We start from the raw sequence: 12,956 nt of genomic DNA on the forward strand, positions 1-12,956 counted from the left end.
TGGAGGGTCAGCTTGTCGACGACCCCCTCTGTTGCCGAATAAGTGGAAAAGAAGAGATGGAGGATAGAGAAATAAATAAGCAAGAAAAGACAAGACTTTTATAGAAAAACAAGAAAAAATTAAAGTCATCCACCAAAAGGGCGGAATGATATGGCTCCGACAATACCCACTAATATGAAACTATTTTGCTACTAAAACGGAAGAGATGTCATCAATAATTGATTTTTCAGCCACGACAGTAGAAAAGTAGTAAACAAAGTTTCAATTGTTTGAACAAAATAGGGAAGAATACGTTAAAAGGATCGGTCTCTTTCAAAATAAATACATATATATATATATATATATATATATATATATATGTTATTATCGTGAAGAAAGAAAAACAATAACGAAAGTAAACAATCACAGAAACAAGTTTCTAACCTACTTCAACTCGAGTCTTTTATCTAACTCTTGTGCAATATTCCTGGCCAACCAGACTCGTTCAAGTTACTATAGACCTCAATTCCGTCTCTTTCCCCACTCTCACCTCCTTCTCCTCTCTCATCTCCTTTGCCGAATCGTACGATGCATGAAGTCCAACCAAAAAGTAATAAACAAGCAATATCCCTGTCCAAATACCAAATCTCATAAAAGAAGCCCCATCTAATGAACCCAACAAGAACATATTCATGGCAATTGAAATTGATGGCAACCAAGGAACAAATGGAACTCCCCATAACTTCGGTTTCCTAGATTGTTTCATCATCAAATTCAAACCCAATGTAGATAAAAACCATATCGATATTGTCACCGTATAACCAACCCAACCATCACTAACTGCCCAATACATCGATGTTGAAATAGATGATCCAATTATCAATACTAAGAACCCAATAAACTTATTCCTATCGGAATCCGACGTTTCCCCCGCAACATAGTACCTTCTTACTAAAAGTGAAACTGCGACAAGCGAAAATATTAACAAAGTAGCAATAGAAAGAAGATTCGACAAAACTCCAAGATCAGTAAAAAACCCAACAATGCAATTTGCAACTGTCATTACTATTGTAGCATTTATCGGTGTTCCAGTTTTCTCATGAATCCTAGCTAGCCATGGTGGAGCCATGTGAGTTCGACCGATATGAGTGAAATATCGAGATTGTCCTATAACACTAGCTAGTAAATTTGTAGACATACCAACCACAGCTCCTAAAGCTACTAAATACTTAGCCCAATTCATCCCCACAGCTTGAAATGCCATAGCAAATGCAGCACTTGTGTCAATTACAGTATAAGATTGCATTAGACAAAGGGTAACTGCAAGAATACAGTAAATAACTATGATGAGAACCATTGAACCCACAAGTCCAATGGGGATATCTCTTCCTGGGTTTTTTGTTTCTTCCGCCATTGTTGACACTGCATCGAAACCGATATAAGCAAAAAAAAGAACGGCGGAAGCTGTAAATATTCCTCTGGCACCATAAGGTGCGAAATTGGTTGTGAGGTTTTCGGGTTTAGCATGAATAAGGCCAGCAATAATTATGAGTAAAATAACTGAAACATTTACTGTGGTAGCCATGAGGTTTAATCGAGATGATGCTTTCGTGCTGATACATGCAGTTATACCTGTAAGAAAGTTACATGCTTAGGAAACTACATACCTAAACATGGAAAAGAAAAATTGATATTGGTATGAAATGAAGATTACCAACAAGAATGGCAATGAAAACCGCTAGGGGATCAAGATAGTTGTAATTTTCAGGCATTGAAGAAACATATATTCGAAAATCATTAGGGTGATGATTGCAAAGGGTAGCGAAATAGGATGTCCAAGAACGTGCGACACTTGCTGATCCGACTATGTACTCAAAGAGTATGTTACCAGCAGCCAGAAAGGCTACGAAATCTCCGAGTTCTACCCTTATATATGCAAATGACCCTCCTGCAAATAAGAACAGTAATACAAATAATTCTTTAGAGATCAGTGTGATTGAAGTAATATTTTCCGAGAAAACTTATTTTCATCAATTCAATTATGAACTAGTTCATGGGCCTTAAGAACAGCCACACTTAAGCCCTTTTCATGAGCCTCCTTGTGTGGTATACATTGTTAGGAAGAGTCAAACTTGATAGGCTTATTTTTACGAGGATGATATACTAACTCACTGAGAGTTTAAGGGCATCACTTCAATTACTAAACTTCTACTTTGGGTTACCAACCTTTTAGTATATTTAAAGCATATGTGGTGTCGCTCAGAAGTTCGGGTGGTGTCTTTAAAACTCGAGTCCGTTACATCAAGGGGTGCAAAAACAGTCCCCACTGTCCCAAACCCGCTTGGATCAGCCCGAGTCAGAGATTGACTACGGGTATCTGGATACCCGTCACAGGCATACCCGACCCGTCAAATGGGTAATTAATGCGCAGGAAGTGGTCATAGGGCCTTGACCGGGTAATTGTCCCATTTATCCCGGGTAGTGATCAGTCGGGTTCTCGATATCCGGGAGGCCCGTTCGGTCAACCGTCAACCAGTCACTAGCAGGCACTGGTCAAAAAATTGATAGTTTTAAGTGAACCAGAGTGAACCACATAATTGAATAGACCGAGAACTTAGGTTCCCTGTCGAAACCGGCCCGAAAAGTTTAAGTCCCGCAAACAACCCGAACCGACCTAGTCCTACGGCTAGATACAACATTACCCTGACTAAATATGATCATGAGCTACTTTTTGAATATCTCAACTATATAATGGTTAAGACAAAAGTAGAAGTCTCTGAGCCCAAGAAATTGTAACACTCTATGTAGAAAAACAATACTAATATGAAATACAAATAATTTACCAACAAAGCTAAAACTCAATCATATCCCAACTAAGTTAAGAAAAATGCTAGGGAACGAGAAAAACTAGGTAGACTCTGCAGTTTTGTTGTGATTCATCTTTCTGATTCTGATCCACTGTATCGCGAATCACGGCAACGCACATATGCTTTCAGCCCAAAGTCTACCTAGTTTTTCTTGTTCTCTGACATTTCTACTAAGCTAAAAGCAGGATCAACCGAAAAAATTTGTTAAGAATGAGAAAAATATATGCTACAGAGAGAGAGAGAGAGTGGAATACCTGCAACAGGAATCTCAATAGCAAATTCAGTGTAGCAGAAAACACAAAGCAATGCAGATAAACCAGAGACCAAGAAGGAAATAACAATTGCAGGACCAGCATCTCTTCTTGCTTCCAAACCTGTTAATACAAATATCCCAGCACCAAAAACAGCTCCAAATCCAAACCAAATTAAATCCCACCAAATCAAATTCTTTTTCATTTGATTTTGACTCCTCTCTCTCATCTCTACCAATTCTTCTTCTTCACTTGATCTTGTTAATAACCTGTCTTTTAACCTTGTTTTTGTTTCTCCTAATGCTTTCACATAAGTTTTCCAACTCTGAAATGATTCTTCAGGGAAAAAATCTTGTTTTCTACAAAACCCACATCCATTTGATGATGATGAACTTCTATTTCTCAACCCATCCATTGATGATGATGATGATCTTTCACCACCACCACCACCACCACCACCAGTTTTGTCACTAACCACCCCCATTTAAGTACCTGAAAAACTTTAATGGTCAGCAGGCTAGAATGAGCAGAACAGAGAGGCTAAACTTACCAAGAAGCAGAACCTACAATATAAGTTTGTAATCACATTTACTGGCTTTTGTCAGCATTTAACTACTAGGAAAAGAAAACAACAGATGTTGACAATCACTTCTAATAGGAAAATATATTTTATGGTTCTGATGAGATAGTCACTGATAAATGATAATCCACCAGTCAAATTCTTCACAAATAAACAAATATAAATGCATTAAAGCATCTTCACTCTTTGGGTAATTTTTTTTTGTTGAAAGAGATATACTTCAAAGAAAAATGTATTAGAGAGATATCAATAAAATAAAATCCTAGTGAAGCTCTCTTGCATTCGTTGATATTCTCGTACTTGCTAGAGTCTATGAATTAAGGTCAAAGGGCCACATTATCTCAACATCGGAAAAACAAAGAAATCTTAAATTCTTTCAAGTAGTGATCTCTCTGTTTCTTACTTATAATCATCACCCAACAACCCATTTCATCCAATGTGTCAATAATGTGGGGTAGTACCATTGGTCTCTGCTTTGGTGATAGAAAAAAAAAACCTGGTACAAAAATTAGGTGGAAAAAAAGAAATTGATTCTCTTTTGTTTCCGAAAACTACCACCACTTCTTCTGCTCACGCTTCCAACGGTTGTTACTATTGCACTGCCATCTCTGGAGACCCTTAAATATTTTCTTTTCCTCCCATCACCACAACCACTACGTCTCACTCTCTTTCTTTCCACTCAACTCCTCCACCTCTTCTCTCTCTCTCTCTTTCTCTTCTTCCCTCTCTGTTGTTCTCTTTGTTTCTTCCAAGAAAAGGCCCCTTAGCCGAAACCTCTCGTCTAGTTTTGTAGAGGGTCGTGTGGAAAACAAGAGAAAGGTTGTTAGGGGAACCTAGACTTTACTTCTTTTGGATCTTGGGGTTCCAAATCAACGTGGAGCAACTTTCTTCTGAATCTAAAATGCCCGAATCAAGATTTCCTTTATCTAGATCTGAAACCCCTCGATCAGAGTCCAATTATAAAGGCAAGACGCAAGAGCATGAATGTCAAAGTTAAAATCAGAACATAACAATTAAAATTGTAAAACAATTCAACCAATTTAGATTCAGTTTCTGCCTATTCAGATTCAACATAAAGAAACAAGTACAACAAACTATTTTCCTAAACTACCTATATTTAATTTAGAGTATTTCATTAAATACAACATTGGTATAAGTGTGGAACCAATTGAAACATTTTGTTGTTATTAGAATTTTAGAAATATCTACTTCAATATATATTATATAAAAAAAAGTTTGACAAATATTTTGGGACATCAATAAAATAATACACTCAAACCAATAAGGAGGGAATATGTATCAAATAGCACATAAACTCTATTTCAAAGTTTTCACTAAACAATTAGACATAAACACTTCAAAGAAAAATCAATATATCTAGGTTGTGTTTGATATCAGGGAAATAATTCCATGGAAATAAAGAGTTTCATGGAAAGTCTTCCACGGAATTTATTCCATGGAAATAAGAGTTCTTTTGTTTGATAGTCATTTATTATTCTGTGGAATTACGAACTCTGTCATTTGGTTGACAACTAACTTCTCCGAATATAATATTTAATGAAGAGTTTTTATTTACTCTTTATGTAGTCAAAATGATTTTTTTTTTTATGTTACCAAAATTACATTTTCATCCTTATGTTGTCTAAATTACATTTTTACTCTTATGTCACTTTGATTTATACGAGGGTAAAAATGCCATTTTGACAACATAAGAGTTAGATGTCAATTTGATATTGTAAAAGGGTAAAAATATAATTTTAGCTACATAAAGTCAAAATGTCATTAACAACTTTATAAACATGTCATTTGGTAAGAAGCGCAACAGTCTAAGTAATAGTTTATTTTGCTAAATTTTATGGGCAAAATGTCATTTAGAACGTATATGGAGATAAATATTAGGTTTCAAGTATTCGAATATATTAAAATATTTTTATTTTGAATTTGACTTTCCACATACACTAATTCCTAGGGTGGAGCAAGGAATTAAAAGTGGGCTAGTTCATGGAAATAGACTCCCTAGGGAATTAAAGCCATGGAATTATACTTCGTACCAAACGGTGGAAATACCTAATTCTGTGAAAATTCTTTTATTTCCATGGAAATAGGAGATATCAAATACACCCCTAGAAGAACTTAGTTTCTACAGTGACTGGTTCTAATCTTTAATGCTCTTACATCTTCATTTTAGAAAATTAAATATTGCAAAGGAACCCCGAAGTTTCATTCATTATACTTCAAGGTATGAGGTGAACGCCTTAAGGTGTAAACCCTGCTCAGCTGCTCTGGCTTAGAGACAAGCCACAATAAAAAAATCATTTTAGCTATAGTAACAACTTTGTTCTGGTAAAATTGGAGATCTGCAAAAATCAGCTCGGCATCTTGAGCCCCTTGCTCCCTCAAAACAAGTGGGAAGGTGGATCTCAGACGAGATTTACCGAATGTGATCATTGATCTCGGCAGAGGCTCAGAACAGAGAAAACAGTTGAAGAGAGCTCGATCTCTCTGAGCTCAACACAACTCGACACAAAACAATGTGACGGGGAAGGCCAGAAAGCGCTAGCAATCCACTTTTCATACACAAATCTCTACATGTTAGAGGATCTGTCACTGTTAGTAGATACGCACTAATTAGATATTATCCTCCAAACGACCATCAACACGTGGCTTCCATCAAGATCAGTGTCTTACCACCGCATCATCTCAGACGAGCGTCACTACAAATCATCCATACCTATGTAAACATATCACGTTTGCCGTAAAAATTGCAAAAACAACACCTCACTGACTTAAGCGTTGGAGTGTATTTTTGCAGGCCTTGTTTTATCAATCAAATGAGGGGAATTCAATCTCTGAACGGAAATTTCGGTCATCAGGAATATAATCGAAAACGCCATTTTTTGACATTATCCATCAAGACTTCATCCTCTTCGACTTATCGACTAACTGCATTTTTTCTATTGATCTTCATGTTTTCCCTGTTTTGTGTTTATTCTTCGTCTTCATCATCACAACTTCATCTTCTTCATCTAATATTCATATTATTCTTCTTTGTTTTCTACACAGATGTTTATCTAGATAAAAAGGAAAAACCAAACGGATTTTGTAATTTTTCATCATATATTCTTTATTTTCATTAATTACGCATCAGTTCATCTTCATTATTTATTCATCAGTGCATCTTCAGTTTGTTATTTCAAGGTCATATTTTGGGTAGGATCTTTTTATCTCTCTAGAAATAGAAATAATCAAACTTTTGTTGGACCTGTCTCTCTCATTAAAAATATATTTGGTATTTATGTAGTTGTTCACCTTATTCGGTTTATTTTCTCATAACTTTATCTTACCAAAGAACTTAGATGGGAATTTTGTAGTGGTTTAGTTATATGAAATTATTTTGCAAAGACAATCTCTTTCAATTTTTTGCCAACATTTATTTATAAGATTTACGAACACTAGTTTGAACCGAAAATGAGAAGAAAAAAAGATGATTTGCAAGAGTTGGATTTTAAAACCATATTTCGCAATATATACTGCAGTTGTTCGCAAGGTTTCGATTTTACAAATATTTGTTTACCAGACCACGATTTTCTGAACATATGTTTGAAGTATTTGTAACATTATGGTTTCACAAACATCTTGTGCAAGACTCTGAATTTTTAATGGTTGCTTTCAAGTTTGCAGCAGTAGTTTGCAAGATTTTTAAACTTGATTTTGCATAAAAACGAAAAAACGGTAATTTTAGGACTTCTCTTTTGAAAGAAAGTATTAAAATTTCTTCCGAAGAAATGATCATCTATCTGTTTCCTCTCATCTCGAAAATCTCGAATGTCGGCTAATCATTTGGGGTATAGGGAAAACCTTAGGTATCACAAACTTCATTAAAGATGAAAAATTAGGGTTTGATGTTCGGTTTGCTTAGAAATCTAAAAAAAGAACCTACATAGTTTTTTTTTTTTTTTTTTTGGAAGAAATAGAATAGTTTCATGGGAAGTTTTATAAGGCCTCCCCATGAACCATTTTACTTGCTAAATTATCACTGAGGGGAGGTCTTTCAACAAAAATGAGGGGGCCCTATAAAATCTCCCTAGTTTCATTTATTAAAAAAGCTTACAAAAGTTAGATGAGAAGACTAACTTCACAAAACACAAACAACAATGTGACTAAAGAATAATTTTGTTCTTGGATTCTTATCCAAAGAACTCAGAATAATTTTGTTTTTGTTAATGATTGAGCTAATTAATCAATTAATACTTAATAGCGCATTAAAGGCATTGATTGATCTTTTTCACTATCAAACTTCAAATGAAAACGAAACCCAATAAAACAAAGCATAGATCTTTTTTATAAGATCCATTTTCTCTATCCATCTTTTTTATACGATCCATTTTCTCAATCCAATTTTTTTCACATAGAAAAGTGAAGGACTCATGCAATATAAGAGAATCATAATTATTAATACAATAAGAGACGAAGAAGATCAATAGAGAGAGAGAATACTTTTAGAGAGAGAAAATAAATGGAGTTTGCATACCTTCAACGGAGCCAAAGAATCAGAGAAGAACGAATGAATGAGACCCGGACGAGAAGAATAATCACAAGTAGTTATAGATATTAGGTCAGACTTTGTGACCGTTCTTGGATAACTACGTATTAGTTGTGCAGATTAATCACGTCCCCAGATTAGTCACGCGCTCTAAAAACATGCAAAACTTCAGGAAACAAAAAATCCTATCAAAACCATATGAAATTAAATCATCCTTTCACTTGATATATGAATGTATTGAGTTTATAGTAGTTTAGATAAGCTCATTGTGGCTGATAGTGCCGTCACTGGAGGGCGGGCCGTGAGATTTCGGAGTCCCAAAGCGAGTTTAAGAATGTGACCCACATGCATTTTATAATATAAAAAAAAAATAAAAATAAATAATATTGTCCACCACCCTTTGGTGTAACGGTTGGACACCCCTCTTAAGACCATGAGGTCGTCGGATCGAGTCTTGGTGGAAGCAGTTGTCGTCAAGATTTATCCTATGTAATTTAGGCTATGAATAATGTAATAATTTGTCGGGCTTCAGGCCTCTTTGTTGTCGGGCTTCAGACCTCTTTCTGTCTCAGTTTAAATTAGGCGGTTATCGTGCTCATTACATCTCCATGATGCATCAATGCCTTGTAACGACTAACGTAGACCGTAGTCGAATTCTCAAAAAAAAAAAAAATATTCGCATATTGGAACTTCTACGTTTACCTTACACCTAATGTGGGGTTTAAACATAAAACTTGTATTAATAACTATACATTATGACTCGAACGATTTAGTTGAATTGTTTGAAAATCAGTTTGGGTTTGAAGAGAGTCCTAGTCGGTCCTTAGTCTAACTTCTAATTCAGTGGTTCAGCGAGATACTCGGGTGGAATAGGTGGGTCAATATCTTCATCCGTTGTCAACACTTGGTTGCCCAAGTGGTTGATAGTGTTGACATAAACTCCAAAATTCTGTAGGTCCCAGGTTCGATTCTTAGAGGTGGTGGAATCCATGGTTATTGAATTGGATGCTATACACAACTCTATTTTATTCAGAAAAACTATTAAACAAAAATTACTAAATAAAACTAATTAAATATTGTTCTAAATCGCTAAACCAACACCACAAGCAAAAAATCAAATATAGCTGAATTTTTCTCCAAAAATCTTGGAGTTCAAATTTCTATTACCATATTAATTGTTCATAATTACAGGCCAAAGTTTATAGGTGCAAGCGTGAACATTGGTAGAGCAAGAAACAGTGAGGAAGGAGAGGCTTTAGCTATTCTGAACGGCATTACTTGGGCAAAAGAAAACAATTACATGCAAGTCATCATCGAAAGTGACAATATAAATCTTATCAAACATTTGAATAACTCGAAGCATCAGGTTCAACGGCAATCACTCGTTCACATTCGGCAAATCAGAAATGTAAAGAAGGAGATGCAACAGGTTACTTTCCATTACATCAAGAGGGATCAAAATACTCAAGCAGACAAGTTAGCAAAATGGACGCGTCGAAAGGAAAGAGTAAAAAAGTGGAACTGTATCCCGTATTTTCTTCTTAATATGTATTGTAATGAGACTCTGATTTAGTTCAATAATATATATATATACTTTTAACAAAAAAAAAATATATATTAATTGTTCATAAATAAAATTGCTCAATTCGAAATACTGAATATTCTCTCTCTAACCCATGTGACTAAAATTCCATAACATATTTCTAGCGCCTATTTCACTCTTTAATTAATAGCTTATTTCTTTTAGTTTAATTATGTATTTTTTTTTCTTCACATATAAAGAGAACTATGGTATAGCCCGTGACCGAGGGCACGGACAGTTATATCAATCAACGTTCAACTAAATTATTGAAGAAATCAAAAGAACATCAGGTTGTCATAAACACATACTACCAAGAAACGTAATAATGAAGAAATGAAACTGAACGATATGAGTACTAAATCCTAAAGCCTGTTATTTTTCAACTTGATAGGTTATTTTTGAAACAGATACGTATTATGAGAAAAAAGAAAAAGGAATTTTAGTCACATGTGTTAGAGAGAGAGTATTCAGTATGGATTATTTTATTTCTAAACCTGTGTTGTGGAAGAAATAGTTATTTTATATGGATTATTTTATTTCTAAACCCCAGAATCTTTTTCTATTCTTTATATAGCTTATTTTTTTTTAGATAAAGTTATTTTATTTTTAAGAAGGACTATATTGTAATATTAGGGAAGGGCTTCTAGACAATATACAAAATTAAATAAGGATGTTTGTCCCAATCAGCATTTCCCCCTTCGGTTTTATTATATAGATTATATAGATGTATGTCTTCTTAAGAGTAAAAGAGAGATCTTCCTCTTTCCATAGTTGTGTCTAATCCAACAAGTTTCTTCAATAAATTTCCCTATAATAGTATTTGTGCAATGTTAAGGTTATATAGAAAAAAAAATAGAGTGCGTCAGAGTCAAATTAGTAATCATTTTAAAAAAAAAAATCTAAAATAGAGTAATTAGAGTCAAATTAGTAATCCTTTTTAAGAAGAAATTATAAACTAGATTGTATTAGAGTTAAATTAGTAATCCTTTTTAAAAAGAAATTATAAAATAGATTATATTAGAGTCAAATTAGTAATCTTTTTTATAAAGAAATTCTATCTATTTTAAGTATTTATTAATTTTCGGGCTCAATTTGGAGAAATATTTTTTTGTTGAGATTCTCAATATAATATTTGCTAGATAATGCCGATAAAACAAATTTTATTTTTGTTTAATAATTTAACAAAATAAAAAGTTGTATCTAATAAATAATTTTGTAGAGTTAAAACATAGTTTTATTTAGCAATTTAAGATTCAACAAAATATTTGCTAAATAAAAACAATAAACCAACTATTGGTGTTGTTTACCAATTTAATAAAAAAAACGGTTGTGTCTAGGAAATAGCTTTGTGGAGCAATTATGCAGCTTCGTTTAGCATTTGTCATTGAATTTGGGCTATTAAAGATATAATAATAAGTTTTTCGGGCTTTAGGCCCCTTTAATTATTGGTTTAACTTGAGTGGTTATCGTGCTTATCACATCTTGATGATATATCAATGCCTTGTAATAACTAACGTCGATCGTAGTTTAGTCAAAAAAATAATCTTCGTCTGTAGATTCCTTTTTATTTTAAATAGAAAAAAAATCAAAAAAATTAGAAAATGAAAGAACTAAGAGGCGCGATTCTCCGAAAACAAGAAGTAAGAGACCAAAAAATTTCATTCTTCTTCTTTGCTTTTGGAGGTTCAAAGGTAGTAGTTTTAGTTGTGTCTGACGATGGTCATTGTAGTGTAGTAATGATGGTGGTGGTTAGAGGTGGGAATCGGGCGGGTGCGGACGGGCTCGGGCTACAAAGTGTCGGGCTCGGATAAGCCGAGCCCGAGGTAGGGGGTCGGGCGGATCGGGCCGCACGAAACACGCCATCTCTAAGTGCCCGTAGCCCGTCCGAGCCCGGCTGCCCGAGCGGGTTCGGGCCGAGCGGGCTCGGGTTATTTACTTCAGAAAAATAAAAATTAATAATTACCCATATTTTATGAAACATTATGGTAGGGTCTAAATGAAACCCTAAAACATCAGCATCTTCAAATTGATACACAATCAAATTTCTAAATCAACCAGCCTAATGTTTATGAAACCCTAGATTATGCTAGGGACTATGAGACGATTCTCTCTCTCGACTTTTTTTACTCAGGAACTACTTGAGTGTATGCATATACTCTTTCAAAAAAATCTTGCCCTTACCAAGAAAGGTAATTCCAAGTACTGTTACTCTTTCAGAAAAAAAGAAAAAAGTGCAGTTATACCATACATGTTTTTATGTACCCAAAGAAATGGTTGATCATAACAATGTACCATGTAACAAGGCAGATGATCTTCGGTTTGATCCAGAGTGATAGTTCTTGACGTTCTTGTTTCATTATCAATATCATAATGATGATAGAACACCACTGTCCATATTAGAGTTATAAAACATATAAAGAACATATAAACAAAATTACAACTTCACTATTAAATCACAAGAAAAAAGATTACAGTAAATCTAACAACAAATGATCATAACATCAAACCATAAATACAAATCAACAAATAAGATTAGTTTTACAACCTTAAAACCCTATCTAAGAAGATAAAATGAAAAAAGCTTAGCCGCGTCATGTGATCCGTAGATCATCGGCGTATACCAAACATCATCTTATGATTCTTCAATCTTAACCCCCATGTAGATCGAAGAAGATAATGAAGAGGGCTACGATTTAGGGTTAGAGAGAAAGAGAGGATTTAGGGTTAGTTCATGGTTGATTCTAGGTTGGTGTTTGGGTTAGAGAGAAAGAGAGGATTTAAGGTTAGTTCATGGTTGATTCTAGGTTGGTGTTTAGGTTAGAGAGAAAGAGGCGACTTAGAGAGAAAGAGGCGGAAGAGAGGAGAGAAAGAGGCGGAAGAGAGGAGAGAGAGGCGGAAGAGTTTTAGACTAGGTTTCTGGTTGTGATTTGCTTTTATAATAGGTTTAGATGTTAGTGTTACTATTACACGCGGGTTCGGGTAGCGGGCGTAATCGGGCTCGGGTATCGGGCGGACTTATCGGGCCGGGACTCGGATTGGAGTCCCTGTCCGAGCGCGACCCTATAAGCCCAAGCCATCGGGCCGGGTAAGCCTGGCTCGGGTTGGCTACGGGTAGTGGTCTCTAATGGTTCGGGCCGAACGGGCCGGATCCCGG

At 35.0% G+C, this 12,956-nt stretch overlaps 1 protein-coding gene across 3 annotated transcripts; it reads right to left on the reverse strand.

The window, feature by feature from the left end:
• Positions 1–208: 208 nt before the first annotated feature.
• LOC147557533 (cationic amino acid transporter 1-like) lies at positions 209–8,439 on the reverse strand. 3 transcript variants are annotated; one of them, XM_086658351.1, is made up of 4 exons: positions 8,209–8,439; positions 3,101–3,589; positions 1,694–1,927; positions 209–1,611 (listed from the first exon to the last, which is right to left on the reverse strand). In XM_086658351.1, the coding sequence occupies exons 2-4, from the start codon at positions 3,579–3,581 to the stop codon at positions 485–487; spliced, it is 1,842 nt and encodes a 613-aa protein (XP_086514477.1). In that variant the 5' UTR covers positions 3,582–3,589; positions 8,209–8,439; the 3' UTR covers positions 209–484. The 3 variants fall into 3 exon arrangements, with proteins under 3 accessions (XP_086514477.1, XP_086514478.1, XP_086514479.1); XM_086658352.1 differs by having other exon boundaries at positions 3,101–3,597; positions 8,209–8,254; XM_086658353.1 differs by lacking the exon at positions 8,209–8,439 and adding an exon at positions 4,081–4,609.
• Between the last annotated feature and the right edge of the window lie 4,517 nt (positions 8,440–12,956).

This window comes from Eschscholzia californica, unplaced genomic scaffold, assembly GCF_041429995.1.
Source record: "Eschscholzia californica isolate CP2 unplaced genomic scaffold, dmEscCali1.0.p SCAF_2, whole genome shotgun sequence".
NCBI lineage: Eukaryota > Viridiplantae > Streptophyta > Magnoliopsida > Ranunculales > Papaveraceae > Eschscholzia > Eschscholzia californica.

What these genes read in the sequence shown, in the direction of transcription:
- LOC147557533 (XM_086658351.1), bottom strand. Translation starts at nt 3,581, where the DNA reads ATGGGGGTGGTTAGTGACAAAACTGGTGGTGGTGGTGGTGGTGGTGGT. An exon ending in TATTGAGATTCCTGTTGCAG is followed by an intron (nt 1,928 to 3,100) that starts GTATTCCACTCT and finishes TCTTATTTGCAG; the next exon opens with GAGGGTCATTTGCATATATA. An exon ending in TTTCATTGCCATTCTTGTTG is followed by an intron (nt 1,612 to 1,693) that starts GTAATCTTCATT and finishes ACTTTCTTACAG; the next exon opens with GTATAACTGCATGTATCAGC.